Source organism: Colossoma macropomum, unplaced genomic scaffold, assembly GCF_904425465.1.
Source record: "Colossoma macropomum unplaced genomic scaffold, Colossoma_macropomum, whole genome shotgun sequence".
Taxonomy (NCBI): domain Eukaryota; kingdom Metazoa; phylum Chordata; class Actinopteri; order Characiformes; family Serrasalmidae; genus Colossoma; species Colossoma macropomum.
The window spans coordinates 25,084,651-25,112,093 of NW_023494792.1; the positions used below are offsets into that span (position 1 = coordinate 25,084,651).

The window sequence follows — 27,443 nt, forward strand, 5'->3', positions numbered from 1 at the left end:
ACATGAGCCCACACACTCATCCACCCACACTACTACACGCACACAGACACACACACAAGCGTGATACTACATGAAGACAGCACCGCTCACAGAATGAAAACATTATTACATGCACATAGCAGGCTTTTACTCCTACCTCATTTACACATAAACACACACACACACACACGCATACACACAAACAAATCCTCACAGAAGAGCACAAAATCAGTATTCAGCACATTCTGAGCTACTGAAGAAAGTCATTTATCTCAGTGAAGGCACAGTGTGCAAGGGTGCCTAAAAGTACACAATATATAAAATACGCAAAATATAGTTTTTACAATATTTAAATATATAAGGTTTGACAATAAGTCTGTCACCAACATAAAATTTAAGCTGACCATTAATTGCCATGTACATAATAACAAGTAACAATTTAATTCTTTTTTGGCAGGAAGCCAAATTGGCAGATTAGCTATCTTACATAGCTGTTGATACTCAGCTCCCAACTGATCACAGAAACAGCTCAAGCTCAAATAAACAAACGTTACACACTGTTGCCCTCTAAAGGTGTCATTAATAAACATCAAACACATAAATGTTACTCACTGCTGCCCTCTAAAGGAGTCATTAATAAACATCAAATACATAAACGTTACTCACTGCTGACCCCTAAAGGTGTTATTAGTAAACATCAAATAAACAAACATTACTCTCTGTTGCCCTCTAAATGGTGTTATTATTTGTACTTGTTTCACATAGTGTGCTGCACTATTACTTTCTCTTTAAGGACTGATAATATGCACGGTATGCTCAGAAAAGCATGATGTGACACCAATTATTGTTATTTATCACAATATCGATAAATACTGTCAAACTGCCCACCCTTAGTGTGTGCATTTGTGACTTTAGGAGATGTTGGTATAGTTCTCAGGTTGTGAAAGGAGAGAGGAAGTGTGAGAGGAAGAGACACAGAGTAATAAAGTGTGTGTGTGTCTGTTACAGAGTGTGTGGTGGATAAACCTGCTGTGTTAACGAAGGCAGTAGCCATCTGCTGGAGTGGGGAGAGACAATCTGCAATCTGTGCTTTTGGAGAGGTGATGGAGGAGGTAATGAACACAGCAACACAACACAAAGGACATGAAAACTCGTAAAACACACACGCACACTCACACGCTCGCACACGTGCGTCACACACACACACACGTCAGATTTGAATCACCCGTACTTCACGCAAGTGGTCTCTATGGTAACTACTGCTAGCAGTCATGGCAACAGGGTAACAGTTATCAGAAAAAAGGAGCTAAACTATTATTACTGGCTTGATGACTTTTGGCCGCCTACCATTAGAACCCCAGTGACGCCACTGCATCCTCAATGGATGCTTTTAAGCTCCTTGAAGAAGCACATGCACCAACCTGATTCTACATGTCAACACCACCATGCAAATGTGGGCTAATGCAGAGTTATTGAGTTAATTGACATCAATGAGATCAACATAATCATGGTGTAATCATGGTAATCAAGTGAGTAGAGTATTAATAAACAATTTGCTATTAGTAACATAATTAATGAGCTCTGAGTTGATTTAGCTTGCCTAGAGGATAGCATCCTATTACCAGGATGCTGGTTTAAATCACAACGATGCCACAAACATCCTTGATGAGCAGGGATGGAAAGGAGAGGTTACTTCGGTGGTCACCAATCCTTCTCCTGAAGATCTACTGCCCTTTAGAGATTAGCTCCAACCTCAGTCCTCCACACTTGGTCCAGTTAATGACTGCGTTCAGACACACACAATGAGACCAAGCGTCTAAGATTTAGTTTGGAGGTGAAACTAGCAGGAAGAGCAGGGTCAGTGACCACTGCCTCAGTTGCTCTCTACTGAACAAGTACAGCGATGCTGCCCAATTGTGGGCGTCTGAGACTCGGGTCACAGAACTGAGCAGTCAGTGTTGTCCTCACAAGCTTGTTCAGCTGCTGTATGACGCTGCAAGTGCAGAAGATCAAAACAAGGTTTATTTGTATTGGAGGAAGCACACATTTGCTTTCTTTCTCGCAGACTGCAGATCTTACTTTGCAAGATAACATTCAAGCAATTGGATGGGAATTGCTAATGACTAACATAGGGGAGATTCATGAGCTTTATTTTTGTATTATAATCATGAACATTTCAGTAAATAGCAGTATTTAATGTATTCACTTTGTAAACAGCCTTTGTATGTACTATAATAATTTTTCTAGTGCATCTATGAGATTAAGATATGTTATGTTAGGACCAAGCTAAACATTTTCCAAAACTGGGTTTCACAACACTTGATCAGTTTTGACTTTTGAATACATGTAACATATTCTTTACTTTGTATGCTGCATTTTAATTTGTATCCTTCAGTACATGCTTTAGCTTACAGTAATACTACTGGAGGAGCCTGTTATCTCTCCGCTGAGCTGGTTGCTTAAATTGCGTTCTTTCAAAGGGTGTGTTTAGAATGGTTTCAGGCCATTTATTTCATATCTACTCAACTCTAAACATATATTTATTTGCGCATTCTCTATGCTGCTCAGTCATAAACTGATCCTTATCATTTGATATATTTGTAAAAGTAATAAGAAAAATGTTAGCAGGACAAAACGTAATATCCTGGCTAATAATTAGGGAACATTGGGTACTGAAGTACTCAGTTAACTCAGTTTGAGGTGCCAGTATCCAAATATTGATATCAGTATTTAGGTATTCATTACATTTCATCATTTCATCACGGGAAGAGAAAACATACAGGCCAACAAGTGTAATGAGACGGTTTTGCATGAATGCCTGAACATGAGCATGCTGCCAAAGGATCACATTTTAAGGATGTGAATGAGGAGGCCGATGTATCACTAACTAGGCCGACCAGCTAGCTGAGGTTAGCTGAAAATACATTTATCTGACAAAATAACATGGTGGCACATCCTCCACTGGGGAGAAAAACTTGGCGTAGAAGACAACGAGTCCTCATCAGCATCCACTGTGTCACTGGTTAGCTCTGTGGGCTCTTCTGAAGAGGCAGCCTCCATTACTCATCCAACATGAATACCTACAGATTTCCCTTGGTTGTTTTTGAACAATAAAACACGTTTTCAAATGTGTTCCTTTGCGTGCTGCTATATTTTCTGCAACACCAGTGCTGTCACCTAAAAAGGCAAGCCTACATCACTACATTACCTTCAGCCAAAGTCTGTTTGTTTGTTTTTTTTTTGCCTTGTTTTTCCTTGAATGTGGTTCATCAGATATCTATTCATGAACACTTACAGTATGGATACTTGAATATCAAAATTAGCTGGAATGCACATCCTTACTCATAATCAGCTTATGAAAAGTACCTTTAGCAAATTTATCTGTAAAGAAATCCAAAGCAGCCATAAAAATTCATGATTGCTGCACCTTTAAATGCAGACTATGAACGCTAACACCCTCATAAAATGACTAGAGTCAGCCTGGGCGATATGGCGATGCTATTGGATATCATCGATGATGGACGAGTAACCTGATAACGACGTGTAAAAAGTAATAATCAATGTTTTGGGAACTGAGAGAGAACTAATGAGAACTAATTTAATGTTACACAGCTTGTAAATATGTTGTGAAATTGGGATTCATGTTTAAAAGGTGTGCAGGTACGCACACCAATAGTCCGTTTTTCTCTGTTTGAGAGAAAGAGAGAGAGACAGGTTTGCTGAGAAGCTACCTGTTACTAGTTCTAGTTCACTGTAATGCTAGCTTTACCACAAGGCTTCCCCTTCTACTTATTTTATTTTACGTTAGGTTAATCTTGAGTGAATGGAATCAAAAATAAATCTCAACATGCTTTGGAACTTGAAATAGCTTGCCTCAAACTGATTTGTTGCAGTAAAAAAACAAGCTAAAGTGACTGGATGTTGCGCTAGAGCAGCTAGCTCTAACCTGGAGAGAAGGTTCCTCTGATCCCCTTCTGTGGCTGTTGTTTTTAGAAAAAAGGAAATAAATAATAGTGAATATTTTGTACTCAATGTTTTATTTATTTATTTATTTTTTTAATTTTACCCGATTTTCTCCCCAATTTAGTCGTCTCCAATTCCACCCACTAGTTAGGACTCCCCCAATCACATGATACTATCAACGCTAGGAGGGTGAAGGCTAACACAGGCTTCCTCCGAGACCTGTGAAGCCAACCACCATTTCTTTTCACGCAACGTCACTGGACAGCCGAACGCGCTCAGAGGAAAGCGCCAACCGCCAGATCTGTTGCGTCAGCTAACAGACGCCTACGCTGACTAGCATCGCGCTGAGTGATGGGGGGAGAAGGAGGGGCCATCCCACCCACCCAGAGAGAGCGAGGCCAATTGTGCTCTCTCGGACTCCCGGCTACGGATGGCTGTAGCATCACCAGGGATCGAATCTCCTGATGATAGGGCCAACGCTTAGACGGTTGCGCCACTCGGGAGCCTCTAATGTTTTATTCATTTTTACTGTTAAAACATTGAGTTATAATGGGGCCTTAATAAAGTAAAGTAGAAAAAAATCCCCACTCAAATCTCCCACTGTATTTGCTGCCTGTGATTTACTATACAGCTTAAGTGTCCCTGTGGTTAGCTGAATAATGGAAATTCTGTAACAGTAACAGAAAACGCCTTGTTTATAATGTGAAAAGCATGGGGGCATGGCTTTCACAATCACTTAAAGTCTGAGGTTTCTCCAGTAGGGAACGCTATTAGCGTGCAAGCTCAAAGTTGCAGCAGACCTCATCTATGTGTTTGGGGTGGAGGAGTTGTGGGGGGAGTCGATATTATCGATAATCACAAATTTTAACCAGAAAATTGCCCAGGCCTATTAGAGAGCTGAAAAAAAGCAGCGGATATTTAGGTGGGTCAGTGTAAAACGTGGAGACAGAGCTGCTACATGTTCAGACAAGATGAAACAAGGCTGTAAGTACATGCTGAATCCTAAAGCTGTCCATAACCACAGCCCCAAGACCAAACTTAACGTAGAGAGTGGAGAAAGGACATCTCAGACATTACTTGTCTCAGACGTTATTTGTTATTTGAATCCAGGTTTGACTCAATACAGGATAACCTACAGTCATCATCTACTTGTGTTTGTGCCCAGAGATAATTAAATTCCACTCCACCCAGTTCTGCAGTGAGGTCACGACGGATACATATGTCATTGAGAAAGTGATGTCTGGCATAATTAAATCTGGATGGCTTGAATTGAGGCTACAAGAGCCATAATTCTAACCACAACCATCATCACAGGCCTACACCTAACAATAAACATAATCCTACTAGCAGTCTCAACTATAATTTTGACTGAAAACCAAAACAAGGAGTCCTGAGACATAACTCTAAACTACATACTTAACTATGGAAATGTTTAATGTAAGAAACTGGAAGTTAATGCTGACTAGGTGGCCTATTTACGAGAAGAGTCCAAATGCAATGAACACCTAGGAGCCATTTATACTACTGTAATGTAGTGCTTTATGCTCTGAGCAGAACATACATTTTGTCATTAGTGATGTGACAGGGGAAAATAAAGTACGCAGAAATTGGGGTCAGGTAGCAGGCAGTTGGAACATGCTGCTAGCAGAGCTTCTGTACCTGCTGTTTGAAGAACACATAAATCTTTGTGATTCACGTTTGGGAACTGTGTGAGAACGAGAATTGAAGCCAGGTTTGTACCCTGCTGATTGGACCACACGCTGCTTCAACAGCACTGAAAGTGATTCAGCTGGTTCCAGAACAGGCAGAACAGGTAATGTGTACAGTGTAGGCTAAACCTTGAGCCTATGGAAAGGCAGAGAACTTCCTAGAGTATCCACATTCTATAACTCATACTAGCATATAAATGTACCATAACAAGTACACAAACTGGGTGAAGATTTGGTCACTGCAGCTCTGGGGCCTCCAGATTGTTTTCTCAAGATTACTGTCTGCTATTTATGATCAGTGGCCACAGAAGTTTCTCTCTGAAGCAGCTTCATAACAGTCAGAACCAGAGGATAATAAATTATAATATGCCTGAAAATATTACCAATACAAAAAAGGGTTAACACCTTATTTAAAGACTACCTACATTGGAACATAAGCGTAAGCATTAAATAACAAATTTCTAAAGCAACGCTTGAATGTTTATAAACAGCTCATGTCAGTAAATGCAACAGAACATTTTCTGTAGTAAATTACGTTGCACTGACATAAGGGGCCTTAAACTAAAGTGAAGGGTGTGTGCTCCATTTATAACACTGTTATAAAGCAGCATTCTCAAGTACAGAGGCCACTAGGCAGAGACCCAGCTAAGTGCCGCTATTTCAGTTCCATAGATGATTATGATGCCCTCAAATGCATGAATATATATATTTTCCCATACAAAACACTTGAGTAAAAGTAATAATATTCTACTAGGACTTTTGATATGAAAATTGGCTTCTCTGTAATGTTATACACTCACATATTGAAGAAGCACAAGATATCTGTACTTTATACTTCAGTAGAGGGCAGTATAGCACCTAACATTTTGGTCAGCGTTTGTAATAAGTTTAATTCAACAAAGGAAGCATAGAAAGACTACTGCAGCCGTCTAAAGGCTAAAGTTAAAGAACAGCTATACTATGGAATAAGCATCGTAGAAAAGCAATGACGAACAAAATCAAGCTCATTTTACCCTCTCAACAGATGTAATGGAATTAAATTTTTATCATGTCTGATCTCAGCTAACTCTTCACAAGCCCACTGTCTTTGAGCTAACTGTATGAGGTAAAATACAATATAACTAGGTTAGTAATGAGTGAAAGTGAAAGACTATGTATGTAATCCATTTTTTACAGCGCAACAAAGATACGTTGTTAAGTAGCATCACTGTGTATGGTGACGTCTGCACAGTGTGTCTGGTGTGTGGGAGTCTATACATGTGGATAAAGCTGTAATGAAAATGCAAACATGTTGAGCCCCACTATGAACACTGTTAACCTCGGCAGCTCTCTCTCACACACACACACTCACACAGGTCCACACAAGTGTGGAATGCAAGTAAACCTCTGCTGAAAAATGAACAGTGCACACACTAACACACCCACTCTTGGATGTTTGGACTGCAGCTCAGTGCTTTTCTCTTCAATAAAACATGCGAATTCCTCCAGACTCACAGCTCTGCTTAGATGTTTTCCACCAAAATCCTTCTTTTCACATAAAAATAACACTCCTAAAAGCTCTGTGTCCCAAAAACCCTCCAATCAAAGTGAATTCCCTAATTACTTCTTTTCCCTCATCTCTATCAGACAGTCCTAACAAGTCACCAGCTCGTTCGCTCCTCAGTGTTACTGCATCTATCTGTGAAAGGGATCTGAACTGAGGCGCACTAGGGCCATCTAGTGGAGAGTTGCTGTTAAATAAAGGCCTGGTGCACTGTGAGCAGTGAGACTCTCATTACTCATCGGCAAAAAAGCAACAGGCAAAAAAATCTAACAAAAGCTGCCAAACAATTAAAAAACATTAATCGCAAGTCACTGCATTATTTTGTGTAGCTGATCACCTTTTCATTTCACTTGTTCAAATCTGACAATCGTGAACCTGAGCACGAAAATCATGCGAACAAGGTTTCCAGTGGCTGCATGTTCCAACCAGTGAACATATATATATATGTCTATGTGTAAAAAAAAAAAAATCAGGTCAGGAGTCACAACACAAATGATAAGAAGAGCCATTTTGACCTTTCAGCAAAAATCAAACCACCTTGGGAGCCACAACATTTAATGCCCAGTATGTCTCAGTATGTGTTAATGTCCTAGTATAGGCTAAACAATATAAACAAAAACGCGGACTTACTCTACTCTGCTTTAAGCTTTAGCTGTAGCCACTTTTCTTCCATCTCCGCCAGAAACCTTTTCCTCAGAAGTTGAATAGTTTCTTGTAAAATGTCTTTCAGCTTTCGGCTGTTTTACGAGGCTGAAGCCGCTTCTCATTCGCCAGCTTCTTGCTTAACCTTCCCCGTTCCACCTTAAATTCTGACTGAGGCGCCGAAGGTAAATGCGGCACCATTTAAGGTGGAACGGGAAAATCAGAAAGAGAAGCGACTTCATCTTCGCGTTGCTTATAAATGCGAATAAGTCCGTTCGTCTCCACATGTTCGTCTGTCTTTCTCTTTTCCTTTTTCGTTCGCTACTAGCCAGGCGAAACCTCATTGCTAGGTGACCTGCAGTCTGCACGCCAATTCTCAGTCGTTGAGAAACAGGGCTTTTCACGCTATGTTGCTCACGCCCCGTCTCGAAGATATTTTACTGACACAGCGATCACTGGATCTTGTTTGCTATACAAAACTTTGCTATACAATTGTCATTTATTTCACACGCAAAACGTTTCAACCTCAGATTTTTAATAAAACCACTTTCATTAGCTCTGCTGTCTTCAGTTAGCATCGGGGTCAGTCACGTCCCCTTTCAGACTCTAAACTTTTATGTGATTTCTGGCAAAATGGTCAGTTCCCTAACATAGCCCTCTTTCATCCTGCAAACCTGCAAGACATGAGTGACTCAGTACTGATCACTATATGTAAAGCTAGATAATTCAAATTCAAGTCAAAATGAGACCAGCGTGTGAGCGCTGTCCAGTATAGTCTGCTGAAGATACCAAAAATATTATACACTTTAAAAGCCACTTAAAGGTTCCATTTGAACAAGACACCAAAATTGGCTAATCTATCATAGCAACACACAGAGTACAAGCAGATGGGCTTCAGCCTGCACTACTACACATAGTTTGAAGGGTCAAAGCGGAAAAATTAGTTAACAGCATTACAAAAATAAGGGTCATTAACAATTTAACACATTAAGACGTTACTAACATGTTAACTTGGACAACACTAAATCAAATGTATTCAACTTTCTTCTTACCTTAAATGTAGGCGATCAGTCAAAACATAATATATTGGTTTCTGAAGCTTCCTGGAGGCTATTGTAACTAACAAATAATAAAAGCTGAGGTCTCACCAGCCACCATCGTGAAAACTCCAAGCCTAAACAATAGTCCATGTCTTAAATCAAGTTTTTAATTTATCTCTAAATTCCGCCACTGTATGACACACTGTTATCTACAAAACCAGTTTTGTATGTCCACTTTAATGAGGTGTAAATTTCTACTATTTTTGAGCTACATCAGCCATGTAGCAGCAGTTCACACCTAAAGTAGAAATCTTCAGACATCAGACAGGTCTTGGCTAACCAATGTTTAAGGTTAAAACAAAATAGTGTGAATTAAAATTGTCTATGAATTATCACTTTAAGGTTTTCTTTCAAATGACTAATTTCTGTTGAAATTGGATGAATAAAGTTCAATTTAAAAGTACCTCAAGTTAAGGAGGGTTAATGAATGGAAGCCACAGAAATAATAAAAATAATTCAACAATAAACATAGAGATAAAGGCCATGAAGCGACACATCACATCAGGCTTATTATGAAGCTGTGATCTTGAAGCATGCTCTATAGTCACCAGCATCATTAACACACAGGCTGCATCTCACTGAAGTTCAACATTATCCTCTTCCTTCCCTGCTTCCCTTCCCTCAAAGGAGCTTTGCAGTGATGCTTCAGTGAGTGAGCTCTTCTTGCAAGGTCAAAAAGGCGATGTTGTGATATTTTAATAATCCCCACACAAACACAAATCTATTTCACTGCAGAGTAGAATTAATTAACAGATCACATACAACAGAAGCTCCGGTTTCAAACAGAACCTCTTCAGGTCAAATGGGATTATTTAACAATTACAAGTCATAGTTATCGCCAGTAATAATCCAGTAATAATGCTGTAATTTTATCTTATTTCTCACTATTAGCTCACTGAAAGAAGCAGAGAAATTCTGTTGAAAATATAGATTCTAAACTTTTAATTAATAACATACTGATCTGAGGTTTTTGTTGTCTACAGTCTTTTTTGGACAGAAAAACAATTATTTTTCTTTTTTTGTTCAAACAAAAAAGCCAGTAGTGCAGAACGGAATGTGTTAACACAGAATGTAATTAAATACATAGTATTCTATTTAAACAGCTGAGCAAAACAACAGTTCACTTCTACAGTATTCAGTTATCAGACGTGATACAGATCCAGTAATGCACTGTGTTTCTTTTTAAAAGTGTACAACACTCTCTGCCTCTCATCATTATGAACGACAAACATCCTGTTGTTCCATCTCCATGTTCCTTTTCTCTCCATCTCACTCTTGTCTTGTACTCCTCGCTCTTTCCCTCAGTGTTGCTCCAGCTCTCTGCATGCACTGTTAGCATTTCTTTTTACTCTCTCTCAAACACAAAACCACACAACACAAAACTCCTGCTTGTCCAATTTTCTAACGGTCCCCTGGCAGTCATCTCTCTCTCTCTCCCTGTGTGAGTGTGGGTTGGTAATTTGCAGGATTTGCAGTACAGATTGTTGTTGGCTGAGCTGGGGGACAGCACCGGTCTCTGATGTGAACTGTGTTCAGACACTCATTAGAGGAAATTCACAAAGCCCCTGCAGTGACCCCCAGCATCCCCCCATCACCCCATCACACACACATACACATGTGCACACATACAGAAGAGACAGAAAAAGAGAGAGACAGGAAAACAGATAGAAACAATGAGAGAATGAAAGAAGGAAAGAGATAGTAACACATAGAAACAGAGAAAAAGAGAGAGGTGGTGTGTGTGTGAGAGAGAGAGAAAAACAGAAAGAGAGAATGAGAGACAGAGAGAGAGTAATAGTAGGTGTAGGGAGAGACAGAAAACAGAAACGAGAGAAATCTTCAGAGAAAGGAAGAAAGAGAAACAAAGAAATACAATAAGGGGGGACAGAGAGAGAAAGAATGAAAGAAATAAAGCAAGCAGCAAAGCAGACAAGATAGAAATAGAAACAGAGAAGGCACAGAGAGAAAACAACAGTACAGAGGGGGAGACATATACAAGAGAGAGAAAGAAAAGTGGGAAGAGAGACAAAAAAAAGAGAGATGGCACAGAGTGAGACAGAGAGAGAAACAGTGACAGAGAGAGAAGGAGGAAGAGAGAGTAAGAAAGAGAGTGAGAAAGAGACAGAGAGTGAGAGAGACACGGAGAGAAACAATGTGAGAGAAAGAGAGACACTGAGTAAGAGAGCCTGAGTGAGTGAAAGAGACTGCCTGAGAGACTAAGCATGTGCGAGAGAGAAACTGAGTGAGTACGAGAGAGAATGTGTGACAGAGAAAAAGATTAAGTGAGAGAGAGAGAGAGAGAGAGAGAGAGGAGAGAGAGAGAGAAAGTGAGAGAGAGACTGACTAAGAAAGAGAAAGACTGAGTGAGAGAGAGAGAGAGAGAGACAGAGAGAGACTGAGTGAGTAAAAGAAAGACTGAGTGAGAGAGAGAGAGAGAGAGAGAGAAAAACTGAGTGTGTGTGTGAGAGAGAGGGGGACTGAGTGAGTAAAAGAAAGACTGAGTGAGAGAGAGAGAGAGAGAGAGAGATGGAGGTGAGTATCAGTTGATCATTAATGTAGCTGTGTGTGAAGCTCTGCTGCCTGCATTAGAATTAACACCGTTCTTCACACTAGAGTAATCACAGCTCTGAGAGTTTGAGCAAGAAACATTTACAACCAGCTACTGCTCACTGCTCTTTACACACACACAGCATCTGATGTGTGTAACAGAGCTTATGATTGTGGTACCTGCAGCTGTGTCATTAGGAGAGTGCAGCACCCATATTAAACAGTCAGCACTAATAAAGCTGTGTGAAGCCAAGCAAAATCGTGGATTATTTAACCATGCAGCCTCGGGGGGTTGGAGGTGGAGCTGTGTGTGTATGTGTTTGGAGGGAAGGTAACATAAAACTGTCCCATTATCTTCTTTGCACAAATACACACTAGTGATGGAATGGTTACCAGCTTGAGTGATACTCTGCAGTACAAAACTCAAAGATAATAAGTCATAATAATAATAAAAAATTACTACCACTACTACTAATAATAATTACCATTCACCTTTCATTTTCCAAAACCAAAAATCTTTGGATGATCAATTCAGCTTTATATTAGGAAATCCTTCTGGGATATCCTTCAGATTGTGGCTAGGAATGAACATGTAAAATGTCATGAATGCAGGTTTTCTACAGATTAGCCGAGATTATGTGATTTTGAAACGCTGGTATTTTTACAAAGGAAATGTACATGTATGTATATTCCATGTAGATTCTGCACTGCAGATATTTGATATATGACATGATGTGGTTGTGCCAAGTGTGGGCAGAGCTAATACTTCATTAAAGCTGTTAACTTTTAAAAAACGCAGTTAGACTCAAGTGGAAATGAACGGACTAAACATGACTGAAATAAAAATCTTTTTTTTGTGTGTGTTTTGAAATTTCTATGATTACAACTTAAGAGAAGGTCAAACAAACAACCAAAAAACGGTTTGATGGAACATCATTTCTGGCAGTAGTATCATGCCTTGAAAGTCATGGTGGAAGTGAAACAGTCTGAACAACTTGTTTAAAACAATTTATCTGGGCAATAAGTGTGCTTTGCTGGTAAAAACACCCTTTAATGATCGCACAAATGCGAACAAGCATGACCACAGTAAAAAGTAACAAGAATTGCTTGCTTTCAAAAAGTAGCTGAGGTGTTGTGATTTATTTGGAAGAACAAAGTTTGGTTCCAGATTTCCCCTTAATGGAGAGAGGAATTAAATGCCTGATTTACTTTAACACAGATTTGATTAGCTAAACCAGGTGCTGGATGATGAAAACACTGATATACATAAAAATGCTACTTTGTGAATTAATGTTATTTGGTTTATTCTGATATTAGTGTCTTACTGCCCAGATAAACAGCTTTTTGATATCATTTCTTCAGGTGCCTAAAACTTTTGCATAGTACTGTATATACTGAGCAGTTAACAGTAGTAGTGCTGGTGAAATATAATTCTTTAAATTTTACTCGATTTTTCAGTGCTATAAAGAAATATGAGAGGTTCAGTAAAAAGTCTATAGTACACACGATATTTATGTTGATTTTATTTATCTATTTATTTTTTATTTTGTTTTATTTATTTTGGTCCCTGATATAATGATGGAAAAATTTCATGCCACCCCTCTAATATACACACAAACATGCACACACCCACACAAAAATTAAGCATATTATCTTCAAAACCTGATTTTTGACTTTTGTTGCCCTCTAGTGGTGGAGGCTGTATTAGATCCCACTGCATCACTCCGTGAGCTACTTTAAACAGTGCGTGGGTGGTTTTGTGAGATGAAATCACAGCCCACGTCATTATATAATTCTCTCTCTCTCTCTCTCTCTCTCTCTCTGCCTCTCATGCTCATCATCTTGGCCCCAAGAGCAGCAATCAGGCTCTAGGCTAAAGTAATTGCGGTGGGATATGGACACCGGAAGAAATATGAGACCACCCTGACACTAATGTGCCACAGAATATGTCACACAGCACACCAAATGCTCTTCCCAATCATCACCACATGACCTCACTCGCTTATCAAACTCTGAGTGTGATTGACACTCATCAGAGACTGTTAGCCAGCCTATGAGCACCGCCGTTCATTTCCACACAGCTATTCAGTAAAAGCACCAGTGTTAAAGGAGCTCCTGTGGAGCTCATTTGAACCTGCTTTTCCCAGAGTGAGATCATTTAAACTGGTGATTTCATTGTGCAAAATCTATTTCATTACTCTCTCTCTAAATTATATTTTCTACGCAAGAACAAAAAGGCCTCTGTTCGAGCCTTCTGATTGGCTGAGGAGGATGTATAACATTCTAGATGTGCTTGACTGAGAATAGTCTTAATTCCAGCCATTAACGTTCTACAGTGTCATCAGGATGCATTCGAGAGGTAATTTGCCCTTTTGGTTATGGAAGAGTACAAGCTAACAGGCTTTGGGAAACTCCTGCAGTAAGATAACATCTGAGAAACAGCACTGCACTATGTTACCTTCACAATGTATCATTCAGTAATCATTACTGCAGTACTGACCTTTGCAAAACTTATATTACAGAAGGCTGTAATATAATATACAAATGAGACTTGTAACAAGCCACTACATTTTTAGTGCAAGTTGTGAGCATCCTGGCTAATCTCACAAGAATGCCTATATTTTGATCAATCACACCATGATGGACTGGATATCAATACATTCAATCCAAGGGCCCATATCCTACATTTTTCTTGATTTCATTTTTTCCCCAAAATAGCATTTGTGTGGTTTTATGTACCAAAACCAGTCATAATTCATGTTCACGTGACCATTTTCCAACCCCTTTTTATCCCCTAGAATTGAACAGGCTGTTTTTGTTACGGTGCCTTTGAAACAAAAATATGTAAATGAGTTCTGTTCTAATTGGCTGTTATTGTTTTGTGTCTCAGTCAAAAAGCAGCCCAGGCTGAAACACTCCATAGAACTTCAATATAAGTGGGTGGAGCTAAACTGCTGTAGGCTGAATAGGTGGAAATATGCAAGTGTGTAGGTTCTCATGACACCACAGAAACTATGAATTCATAACAGGCTGCTTTTGCAGCTTAGTTTCCATACAGTGGACAGTACATTTGAAACTTTAACAATGTTTACATGTTACTTTAAACTCCTTTATTTCAAAAAGTGAGAGAAATTTGTGTTTCCATGATATGTGCCCTTTAGAACAGTGGGTAACATTATATTTGGACAGTACACTTTTTGTAGATACTTAACTTGCCTTTAACTTTTTCAACTAAGTATCTATTAAAATGTTTCCTTAACTTTAATCCTGACCATAACCCTAACCTTACACTCAATCCAAAACCAAAATCTAACCCTAACTGTGGTCCTAACCCTAACCCTCATCCACATCCCAACACTGACCCGAACGCTGTTGAAAATCTACTTACTTCACCAGATGATTTGCTGATCATTTTAACTGTATACAATCTATAGGGGGCTATAACATGCTATCAAAATAAACTGAGACCAAATGTAACATCAGGGGCCCATTGTAATATATCACAGTCGCAGTACATAGCAGATCTACTACTTGGCTAAGTTACACAATTCAACAATAAGACAATAGACAAAATACGAAATTATGTTCTCATGAAGAGATTATCTACTGTGGCAATATTGTCAATCCAAAGAAAACTCCTGAAATGGCCAGAACAGTGCTTCCCAACCCTGGCCTAGTAGCCTTTTCCTGCATATTTTAGTTTTTTCCGTGCTGTAACATACCCGCTGTAGCTCAGGAAGGGTTTGTTAATTAGCTTATTTGTTGGATCAGGTGTGTTAGAGCAGAGAAAACATCACAATACGCAGAGCAGATCTGCTCCAGGGTCAGGCTTGTAACTTACTGAGCTAGACTTCATCCAGACTACAACCTACACATCGGTGACTGATACTCACGATCATAGCAAGTGATGTCATAAAACTAAGACATGCCTAAAGACAGAAGCTTTTCAGGACTTACGTTGATGAGTTCGATTTCCCAAATCTTCTTGACCAGCTCCATGGACGTGTAGCCATTGATGAGGAAGGACTTAGTGTAGTCTCCCAGTTCCAGAGACTCCAGCCACTCAGCCACTGAGGTGGGGTTATTGCCATCATAGCCTATGGGCCGCACCTGAGACACACACAGACATACAGAGTCATATCACCATAAACAGTGTTTATGCAGCAATGTTTTTTACTGCGTTTAATCAGTGTCCATTCACACCAGTTACGGAGGCAAAGAGCTTCAGCAGCAGACTCATGGGTTCATCATTGCTTTTTCCACTTATGGTTTGTTTTGTTGGCTCAGGCAGGCAGATACTCACATCAACACGGGATGAATCATTTAGTTTGAAGACCATGTGATCAATGAACATCAAAGTAGTTTTAATGTTCTGCACAAGGTGAGCTATTTTTAACATTCACTACGAACAAAGACACCTGTAATATGTTGCCTGTCAGGAATGTTGTAGTGATGCAAGCTAGTGCAGATATGCGCCCTTGCTGTCCACTTAGAACAGAGGTTTTTAAATATAGACCTTGAATCCTGTTTGTGGTCCAGGATTTTGTAATTACTGCTAAATGTGACACTAGATTGCCAATCCAGGTAACTACCAGTGTACAAGATCCTTGACTGGAAACTAGATTTAAAGTCAAGGGGCTGAATTCTTAAAGCTTAATGGAGGTTAGTAATGACAGCCATCCTAAGGGCCTTATGACCCTTTTAACCTAGGACTGCTCTGTGACTGGCCTGCGACTCTCATCATGCTTCATTCTCTAAAGAAGGATAAGACATCCTAAGTAGTCATTGTGAAATCCTGGACTGAACCAGAAGGTGGTGCATCAAATGTTCTGCTCTCTGCCAATGACAGTGTTTCAATATGCATACAGCAAATGTGTACATCACTGCCCTCAGCCTAGTGTAAACAGCAGCAGCTGAGGTTTAGGTATACATTTTTGCCTATAAAAGTCTGACTGTTTATGTTTCTAAATAAATATCCATAAATAAATGAAAAATGAAAATTGTATTATAATAATGAATTACAATATGCCATTTTAATCACTTCTGCCTTCTAAGGGCTCCACTTACTGTGCTCTGTAAAAAGCAATATATATATATATATTAAAAAAAAAACTTCATCCTATTATTTTTACTATTATTAAGCAAGTCAGCTTTATTGTAGACTAAATTTAAGTATTGAGTTTAGACTTCTCTGTTTATTTCAGTTCAGTTTACGGTAAGTGGGAACATTGTCTTCATGACATTGTTCAAAGATCATACATATTTCCTGGTTTTCTCTTCTTTGAGCTGCTTTCATGATTGGTTTAGAAATTTCTGACTGTTTGTTCCCACCCTAATAAGTCTACCTCCTCACCAACATTTAGCCTAAAAGTTCTCAGAGTTGTCACCAGACATTCTTTTTACGAGATCCTGCAAAACAAGGAAACACACCTTTTACTTCTAGTTACTTCTTCTTTATGAGCTCTGCCTTCCTTACAGGTCAATATATAGATGTACAATTACAGACTACAGCGCACTGTTGTCATGCACAGTCAGTCATCCTCTAACTCATTCATCAGTGGTCAGTTCTGACCATAGACTATTGTTGACCAGATATTATTGGATGCTGAACCATTCTGGATACATTAGTGACCCTGAAATAGCAGTAGCATGGCAGAATGTGGTGTTTAGTGAATGTATTTGTACATTATCTCATTTGTGGAATATGTTTATGTGACTTGCACCCAGTGTGAATACAAGCCCTGGACAAAAACTGCTGCTTCTGTGCCTGGCCCATCACATCCCCTGTGTGTTACTGGCTTTTCTGACAAAGAGAATGAGAGAGAGAGAGAGAAGAGAGAGAGACGGAGAGAGAGAGAGACAGAATTTGCTGTCTCTTTTACTCTGCTTTTAGAGGTGCAAGCAGAGAAAGAAAGTGCTGACTCCAGCTGAAAGTTTCTTTCCTCTCAGTGCGAGCTTGCTTATCTCCATAAGATTTCCACACATACACCATCAGCAGCACCAGCAAATGTGACAGGTCCGTCATCTGTTTTATTGCTGAATCTCCTTTTGTTCATTATACTCTCTCAATTACATTTGCATTCATCAAATTCAGTGGGTAAATTCTGAATAAAGAACAGCAGACAGTATTACAGGTTCCATGCGCAAACTGTATGCTGCATAATTGATTTTATGAAATATTCATATTGAGATAAGACAGCGAAATAAGATGAAGTAAAGCCACTGTTCGTATTCCGCAGCTCTGGTAAACACAAACATGCAGTCTTTGATTTTCTGCACATCTGACTGGGTTCAATTCTGAACAAACAAAGCTGGCTGATGTGTGTGTGAGTTATGTTATGCTCATATGTTTTTGTTGCTTATGGTGGTATGTGGCTGACGGCGGCATGGAGCTACGCATGGTTGGCATGGTGACCGCTATGCTGGCGAAAATGGACGATCAAAGCAGAGCTGTAGCAGTGTATATTGTTTATCTAAGGTGGAAAAGGGCAGGAGAACACTCTGTATGCTTTTATTTTTTGTTGTATAATAGTGGGTTCAATGGGAGGTATGGCATCCATGGCTCCCCAAGAAATTAACAACAAAAGCTGGGAAAATTGAACTCTTGATGGAGCTCTTCGCTTACCGCTGAGGGTCTGCGGAACAAAATTTTGCAGAATTTTCCATCGCTGCTCCATTGAAAACAATGTAATATCCGCTTTGCCGTCGTCTGTCTACTGCACGCATGTGAACACAGAATTAGTCTCTCTAAGCTCATACAATCTTCCCCTCGGTTCTTTCTCTGCACTATCTGATTGTCAAGGTTAGGGGGAGTGGAAGGTTATTCGGGACATTGGAGAGATTTATTTGGTATCAGGGCATATGAACACACACACACACAGCACTGAGAGCGGCTCTAGTGGATTACTGCAGTAGTGGGGGTCTTAGACTGAGCGCTCTTGTCTCTGGCGGGGGGGTTAGTGTGTATATGTGTGTGCACAAGGGTGTGTAATGACAGTGGGTGGGTACCATGAAATCTCCTCTAGTCATGAAATCTGTAGCACAGATGTAACATACACACACATAATTCCAGTATACAGTTATGTGCAAAACTTTGGGCACCCCTGGCCAAATTATAAACTCTGTTAATTTTTCAAGTGAGAAGAAGTAAATATAACCCCTGCAGCAAACTACTAAAAAAACATTTTTTTATGCAGACGTTTATGCACAGGTAAAATAATTGAAAAAAAAAGTAATAGTGGCATGTGAAAAGTCTTTCTATTCTTGTTTGAGGAATTTTCGCTTTACTCTTCTTTGCAGAATGACTGTAGTTCTGCGACATTCTTTCGGTTGCCTAGTATGCACAGCCTCAGATTTTCAACGATATTTTCCAAAAGCTTCAGCTTGTGTTTCTTGAAGTAGTTCTTGGTGGATTTTGAGGTATGTTTAGGATCATTGTCTTCTTGCAGAGGCCAGACACTTTTCAGTTTCAGTTTCTTGACTGACTGTCACATTTACTTCCAGAATATGCTGATATTTAGTGCAATTTATTCTTCAATAAAGCATAATAAATCCACCCCCATGATTAACACCTGGTAAAGGTGTTCTTTTTATCAAATGCTGCTCCTTTCTTTCTCCAAGCATACCTTTGGTGATTGTGGCCAAAGAGTTCCACACCAACCCTTTCACAGCTCACAATGACAATTCTTCACCTGCCTAACTAGTCCTAATGAGCCAATTAAGGTCTAATGTGTTAATTTCTGAGAAAGAGGTTCAAACTTTTGTACATGCCACAATTTCTAATTCTTTTTTTTTTTTTTAAGTCAGGGGTGGCGACCTGCTACCCTAGAGTGGTGGTGTCCAGCACAGCTTGGTGATTTTCTTGCTCTTAACACACCAACTTCTGAGTTAAATTAGGTGTGAGTGAGTATAGAAATGGTCATCTCTTTTAAAGTTAATTCATTATAAAGTAACCATGCAGAAAAAAAACAGCTGCAGGGGTTATATTAACTTCTTTTCATTTTAAACATTTGGTCATGGGAGCCCAAATTTTTGCATACAACTTAGACACATTACTTTATAAAACAACACTGCTTTTATTTCTATTTCCAGGATACAAGTGATATATAGATGGGTGACAAATTCAAGGGAAAACCTGAATAAATGAGTGGAGAAATATAACAAGTGTAGATGCTGTCTGGTATGATAAAGGTAAGCAACTAACATCCTACCATGCTCTGAGACGTATAAAAATGCTGAGCAGGCAGAGTTGACTAATTTTTGATCAAGATGGCAAGAGGAAAAGATCTAAGCAACTTTGAAAAAGGGTTCATTATTGGGGCACGGATGGCAGAAGCTTCAGTCATAAAGACGGCTCAACTGTTCCAACAGGGACTGTGATTAAAGTGACATTTAGATATTTGGGAAAGATCAATAACACAGGCTGTGATGCTCCCACATTAGTACGATATGTAAGAGAAACAGAAGAGCAGCTGCTTCTCAGGTGAGAATGTCAGTGCAGGACGTGATCAGACTGAGTCAGCGAGAACAGTCCGTCCACAACTACGCAGAGAGGGATCTTATAGTACAGCCGCATTGCATAAACACCTCATTACACAGACGAATACATTCACAATCTGAGAGTAGTGAAAACCACAGACGCTGATCTACAGAGATGTGGAAAAAAGTGATTAATCTATCAGCATATTCTACACAAGTGGGTGAGTGCATGTGTACCATACACCAGGAGAACTGTACAGGCCTGAATGTTACAGTGTCAGGTGACTCTTTTTGCTTACATGTTTTGGGTCCACTTGTCCTTCCCTACAAATCAATACAATTTTCTCATTGATCATCTTTATCCTGTGATGAATCATTTCTGTCCTGATGGTAGTGGGTCTCTTCCAGGATAAAAATGGGCCTCATTCAGCAACCGTTCTTAAGCAGAAATTTCTTCTTAAAACCCACTTACTCGTTTTTTACAAAGATTCTGCCATTCACCAATGTTTTCTTATTTGGGATTTGTTCTTATGTAAGAACATAATCTACACACTTAAGAGCACAAAGGTACGAACAGTTCTTCAGTTTAAGAACACATCATAAATCTGACGTAGACATTCTACAAGAACAAATTTAAGAAAAAACTCAGGAAGATATTGGTGAATGAGGCCCAACGCTCCCATCTACATTAGGGGTAATTGAATTTGACAAGTATAAAAATTATGTAAATCATATGGTATGGCATTCCATTCATTCAGTAAAAGATCCAGTAAAATCTTTGCCAAGGTGCTCTAAAACTCTTCTGGCAGCTCAACACCTTATTAACACACTTTTTTTCTAAAATTTTCTCACTTGTCTGTGTATTTTCTTTTTTTTATGGGCATAGCAGAGATTTCTAAGCCAGGCTTTAGACTGTATCTGAATGACAGTGTTTTATAGGACCAGACCAGTACAGTGATGAAGTTCTGGTCACTTCTAGTCTACCAATATATTCTGTATGTTTGCATATTAGCTAAATTTAGGTTCTCTACTGTGTTCTCTCAGTATCAGTCATGCAGCATACCACTGTATAAAGAACCCAGAATACTATCTGCCACTCTGCATTCTATTTAGAATTTATGCACTGAATTGATCAACTTATCATTTGTCATCTATATTGTACAATGTGGAAAACAATTTAAGTTTGAATTAATTCATTTTTAATTGAAGTTTTTACTAATGAAAGACAAAAAAAGACTGAGGGGAGCATCTAGCACTCAACTTGCACACAGAATGACCTCTCTGTGACCTCAGTGTGACTGATGATCAGTGTACTCACCCTTGGCAGTAGGCGGATGGCCTGTAGGAGGCGCTGTCTGTGGGCAGAATTTAGAATCCCGATCTCCAGTAGGTCCTGGTCCTCCACCACATTACTACCCTGCATGAGAAAATGAATCATTCAGTCAACTAATCGGTCAACTAATTCATGAATCAATCACCACCAATCAGGTAATCAATGTGCTGATTAATCACAAAATATACCAAGTGATGAAATAAAGATATTTGGTAAGTTGGTAAGAAAGTAGATTAGCGACGATTAGTGACTGAGGGTGGTGGTGATCCAACAGCCAGTGAACTGGGACGATGGGTTGTGGATTTAATCACCTTAGATAAGATTCTTAATTCTGAGTGCTGACTGACCACATCTTCTGTTTACAAGTTTGTGAAATAAAATACACCACGATGAAAAATTATAACATGCCTGTGAAAAAGTTTTTGCAAAGAGAACAGGTCTCTTGTTCACAGCTATAAGGTTGAGAGATGTGAAAGCGAAGGCATGCTTACACGCTCATTGATTCAGAACCATCAACATGATGGTTTCATTACACCTGTCTTCTCCTCTTGATCTGCAACGCACAAACCAAAAGCACCACACACACATTCAGCACTATCAATCCACTGCTTCATGCTGCGCTTCACCTTTAATGACCTTTCCATAAGCTGTCAGACCAATCAACCTGGCATCCGGCAGAGTCCTGAGCAAGCACACATTAACACACATAGCCTGAACTGTCTAGTGCTCTACTACATGCTCTATCAAACAAAGTAAGAGTGAGGGAGGGAACGAGAAACAGAGATCAGACAGCTGATAAAGTTGACAATAATATTGATCTTGGCCTTGCTACATGAAATGTGAATAACCTTGGAGACAATGCTTGTGCTACAACTCAGGCTGATTAAAGGAACCCTGAGCAGTCCAGAGCAGTGGCACCCAGAGGGGTGGCTGGACTGATACGCATCCACAGGTACACTCTAAAAATGATGGTTCTTCGAGGATTCTTTAGTACAGAAAATGGTTCTGTACAGAACCATGAACAACCAAAAAATGCTTTGCATGATTAAAGGGTTCGTGCCTCATGAAAGCGTTCTTCAGATTGATGGAAAATGTGCTGTAGATGGTGCTGCAGAGAGCCTTTTTGAAAAGGGTTCTATACAGCACCAAAAAGGGTGCTAAATATTCTTATTATTTCACACTTACAACAATAGTAGAACCTTTTTTGGTGCTATGTAGAACTCTTTTCAAAAAGGTTCTATAGAGAACCATCTACAGCACATTCTCCATCTATCTGAAGGGCACTTTTACAATGCAAAGAACCCTGTAATCTTGCAAAGGGTTCTTTGAGTGTTCACGGTTCTATACAGAACTATTTCCTTTAATAAAGAACCCTTGAAGAACCATCTTTTTAAGTGTGTATGACTAATGACTGCGTTGGGCTCTTCAAAAAGACATGAAGTCTATGTGAACATTTTTAGTTCTTCAACTAATGATGGATATATCATTCTTCATCTCACACCTACCCATAAGCATCTTCATCATCACATTTCACTCTCCCTCCCCCTAGCATCCTTTCGTATTAGTCTCAGCTTGAGACACTACACTACAGATGCACACGGAGCATCTGATGTCCACTGCATGTGTAAGCTGGCCATAGTTATTTATCAGCTGCTTTTAGAATGGCTATGTTCATGTGTATGCATTTCAATGCACTGGCTTAAATCAGTCTGACAGGAGGCCTACTTTTGCAAACAGGTTCTGTGAGCCGTGGTGAGTCTCTCAGGGCAAGTTATGATAGCTAGACTGAAAAGCAACAATCACATCAAGCATTTAACACACTGCAAAAATGATGTCACAGCAAGTGAAACATCTTAAATAAGTCTAATATTTCTCTTTATGAGACATTATAAAAAGAATATTATAATATTATTTAATTTTGATTATTTTTATCATTATCTCTTATGTTTCAGCCCTTTTAGTAAATTCAATTTACCCAGCACTTTCACTATCCAAGAATGCTTCATAAGGATAATTAAATTAAATAAAGTAATATAACCCAGGCAGATACAAAACATAACACAACACACAACACTATGAACTAAACAGATCTGTGTATAATGCTTGCATGCACCCAACAGATTTAGAAATACTGTATATTCAGGAACAGTAAAGTATGCATAGAGAATCTGCAATATGTGTCTCTGTGGGGCAATATGAGCAAAGCGTATGTGGCATTTCATTCAAGTGAATGGTGCTGAACACAACTAGGTAACCTCATTTAACAAGAACGCCACCATGGTTACAAACCACACCCCTTTATTAACATGCAGAACATCAGTTACCTTGGACAAGTAGGCAGGAAAGTAACCATGGCAATAAATATCATGATGCAACACATAAAAGTGGATTCTTCTCAAAAATAGACCAGATAAAAATAGCATTACCAGAGCAGAACGCAGACCCTCTCCCATTAGAAATACTGAGTCTTCTGAAGTCACGCTGTACATGTCAAACTTTTAGAGTGAGTGCTGATCTAGGATCAGCATCCCCTCACTAGGAGGGCATTCGTCTGTGCATGAAAGGCAAAGACTGATCTAAGATTAGTGGCACAGGCCGACGCTACTCACAAGCTGGTAGGAAATGAATGTCTCAGTATGTCTCAACGACACAAAGCTGTTTTATCAGAAAGTGAAGACCATGGCCAGTTCTCACTCTATTAGCTGGAGTGTTCTGACTTCCCTTGCTTACATGTAGAGCAAGGCCACCACGCACCAGCACTGAAGTGGCGGAACATAAGAAGAAGCTTTATAGCTTCCCAGCTTCATCAAAGACTGGAAAATACTGCGGCAAAGCAGCAGCATGCCATTCAATATTAATCATATCTGAAGGCATTTCAGTGGGGCTCACTCCATCAGATATTTATACCAAATGAGAGGCAGGAATGGGCAGATCGAGACTGGCAAGGCGTGGTGGGAAAGAGAGAGAGGGAGGAAGAGTCTTTATGAGGTTCTTTCAGACGTCCCAGTCATCCGGAGCTTGCTGGAGCAAACAGATAGCGCAGTCTTACATAATAATGAACTACTGATAGAGCAGGTGCAAGCGTGTTTGTGCATGTGTGTGTGTGTGTGTGTGTGTGTGTGTGTGTGTGTGAAGGTACTTTTCAGCTAGCTTGACCCTTTTCATTACTGTTCAGCATGACCAGGCAACTTTGTATATTCTTAAAATCAGTGTTTTAAAGGTCTACTGATGTCTAAAGAAGTTTAAGAGCCTGAAATGCAGAAGAGTTCAGCGTTCTTGTTGCTAATTGATGAGACGGCCTGTCATGGCTAACAAAAATGCTCTAATGCACAACACGAAGATGCAACTATCCTGAAACTCTTGCGGAAGCACTGCACCCCCTTAGAAGGCACTGTCTGTTCAGAACATTTTATTGCCAGTCAGAAGAAGATTTACATTCTAGCAAAAAGAAATCTGGCACTGGTTCATTATATATTTACAACACTATTACCTAAATCATAGTACTGCACAAGAGTAAGAGACCACCCTTTCATTTATTTAATTTCTAGTCTAAATGTCCACGAAATACAAGTTGTCAGCATAAACTAGCAGAAAATTACAGCCTTAATTTTTATTTTTTTTGTATTTTGGGTGTCCACCTTTGCCTTTATTTCAGCGTCTATTCCATTCAGGAGACTTGCTTTCAGTTTTTCAAAGAATTCCCTAAGTTTAGTCTTAGAAGTTGGTTGGGGTTTTCTCTTTCTCATAAACAAATTAATCCCAAACACATTCAGTGATGTTTCTGTGTTCTACTTTGAGTTTTCTCATTTTTTTCAGTAACAGCTGCTTGACAGCTACACATCCTTTCAGACTCAGTGTTGAGTTGTTCTTCTCAAACTGTAAGGATGGACAGAAACACCTGTGGATTTTTTCAGATCTGAAACAAGAGTGGAGCTTAATTTTCTCCTCTCAAATATGAAAGCTTTAAATACTGTTTATCTGACGGTGACAGTTTTGGTGGTTTACCAGGTCTTGCTGCCCTCTTCCCCTTTCCCCTTCTAATATCTAATAAAAAATATCTCCTCTAGTCAAGAAAAGGCAGCTAAGGTGTGTGTGTGGGTAGTTGCTTGTGTGAATGTTTGAAGCGACCAGAGGTGGATAGAGTAGCTAAAATCCATACTTAAGTAGAAGCATTGATACATGGTTGAAGTAGAAGTACAAGTACTGAAAGCAGATTCCTTTACCCATTAATATACTTGAGCAGAAGTAAAAGTATCATAATTTGAAAATACTCAGGAAAGTTCACATCCATCAATGTTTTACTTAAGTACTTAAATATAACGAGTCACTACCCAACTTTGTCAGCTTTGGGAACCCCTTTTGTCAGGAGGACACAGATATAACTTTGACTGAAAACTGAATAAATGAAAACATGGTCTCTGATTTTTGCACAGTACTGTACACACAGTACTGACAACACAGTATATCACTTTGTGAACTGAGATTCTCATGTAATAAAATTAGGTGAATGAAAATAAACTCTGTTTTAAACACTAGATTCTTACAAAGAAGACAATCAGTTTAAAGTATGGTGCAAGACATTCAAACACTGCACACAACTTCTGTTAGCAGAGAGCTCCAGAAGCAACTTGAGGTTAAATGCCTAAAGAGCAGGACACTGGTATCAAACCATTTACCCTCTTAAGATGTAGCTATGCTCTCAAACTGCTGGACCACTGCAATTCCAACAGGCAGTATTTAAGCAATGTGCTGATGGATTTGTTTATTAAAGACTCCATAAAGTTTCCATTCACATAGCTTTTGGCTCTGGGTCAGAAACTCTGAGTGGTTTGACAAACTCATCAGGTCCACTCACTCTCTATCATCAGGGCCACTCACTCTCTCTCTATTTCCTCTGTCTGTCTCTTGGTGGATATTTCTATGAGTCTTTTAGATGCAAAGGAAGCATAAGAGTCAGAGCTGAAGGTGAAAATCAAAACCCTTGTCAACTCTTTATTGCGCTGCATACTGCACTCATTACTCATTTCTAGTCCACTCAGCTTTAGACTTGATCAAATAAAGCTACCAGGCATGGGGGTCAATCTTCAGCAGACATATATCCACTGGATCTTAAGTCCAACACCTCAAAAGGCCCACTTTGCATTTTCTTGCATTTTACATATATTCTCTGAGGTCTACTAATTATTTTTCTGTGTTTTTATGAACCAAAAACAGCCACAATTCATTTTTACATTACTACTTACAAACCTCTCTTTATCTGTTACGATTGAACGGGCTGTTTTTTTAAGACTGAAATATGTCAGTGAGCTCTGTTCTGATTGGCTGTCCTATATTGTGCCTCATTCAAAAAAAGCAGTCTGGGCTGAGACACTCCGTATAACTTCAGCATACAGAAGGATATATGTAAATTCACTGGTTTGCATGACATCACAGATGATGATTTTAAAATGGGCTGTTTTTGCAGCTTTGTTTTTGTAGACTGTATGGACTAAGGAGTGATGTTTTAAAATGTTTAACAGTTTACATACTACATCAAACTCTATTATTGAAAAAAGCAAGGAAAAGCTTTCCATGATATGGGCCCTTAAACCAACCATCCATCCTGGTCCACAAGTAAAGCGAAGTAAACACACCGCCACTGTCATAATAAAACCCTGAATCGCTGAAATATTGAAACTTTGAAATGTTGTATATAAAAGTATAATGAAAATGTATTGTGATATTACCTTTTTGTTGTGCCCCCCACCCCTACTTTAATGTATCTTAATGCAACAAAATTTTATTCAAGTTATTTTGGACCAGGGGCCAGCAACATGCGGCTCTATTCCTGCCCTGTTGCGGCTCCACAGCAGAATTAGATATTTAGGTAAAAATAAAACTCTTTTGCAGTAAAATAAAGCTATGCTGATCATTCAGACACAGGTTTCACAATAAATGGTCTTAAACGCTGGAGTTAATGTAGCCTATATCTGCTAATTAACCCTTTAACCCTGAAGGTTGGTGCGCAGACTGCTGGTCACACAGCAATGTAGACAACAGTCTCACCTGGCTAGCAGCTAACAAAATAGCGCAAAGAAAGATTTAAGACAAACATGAGTTTTAGAGATGAATGATTTGCGTTTATAAGCAGTCAGCTGATTTCCTGTCAA

At 39.3% G+C, this 27,443-nt stretch overlaps 1 protein-coding gene across 4 annotated transcripts in view; it reads right to left on the reverse strand.

Moving 5' to 3' along the window:
- The window catches only part of anks1b (ankyrin repeat and sterile alpha motif domain containing 1B), a 257,933-nt gene that overhangs the window by 37,055 nt on the left and 193,435 nt on the right, over window positions 1–27,443 (reverse strand). For all 4 annotated transcript variants that reach the window (XM_036576704.1, XM_036576703.1, XM_036576706.1 and 1 more), the window contains 2 exons: window positions 21,280–21,378; window positions 15,441–15,593 (listed from right to left, as the gene is read on the reverse strand). In XM_036576704.1, coding sequence (XP_036432597.1) covers window positions 15,441–15,593; window positions 21,280–21,378 — 252 coding nt within the window. The remainder of the gene's footprint in view (window positions 1–15,440; window positions 15,594–21,279; window positions 21,379–27,443) is intronic.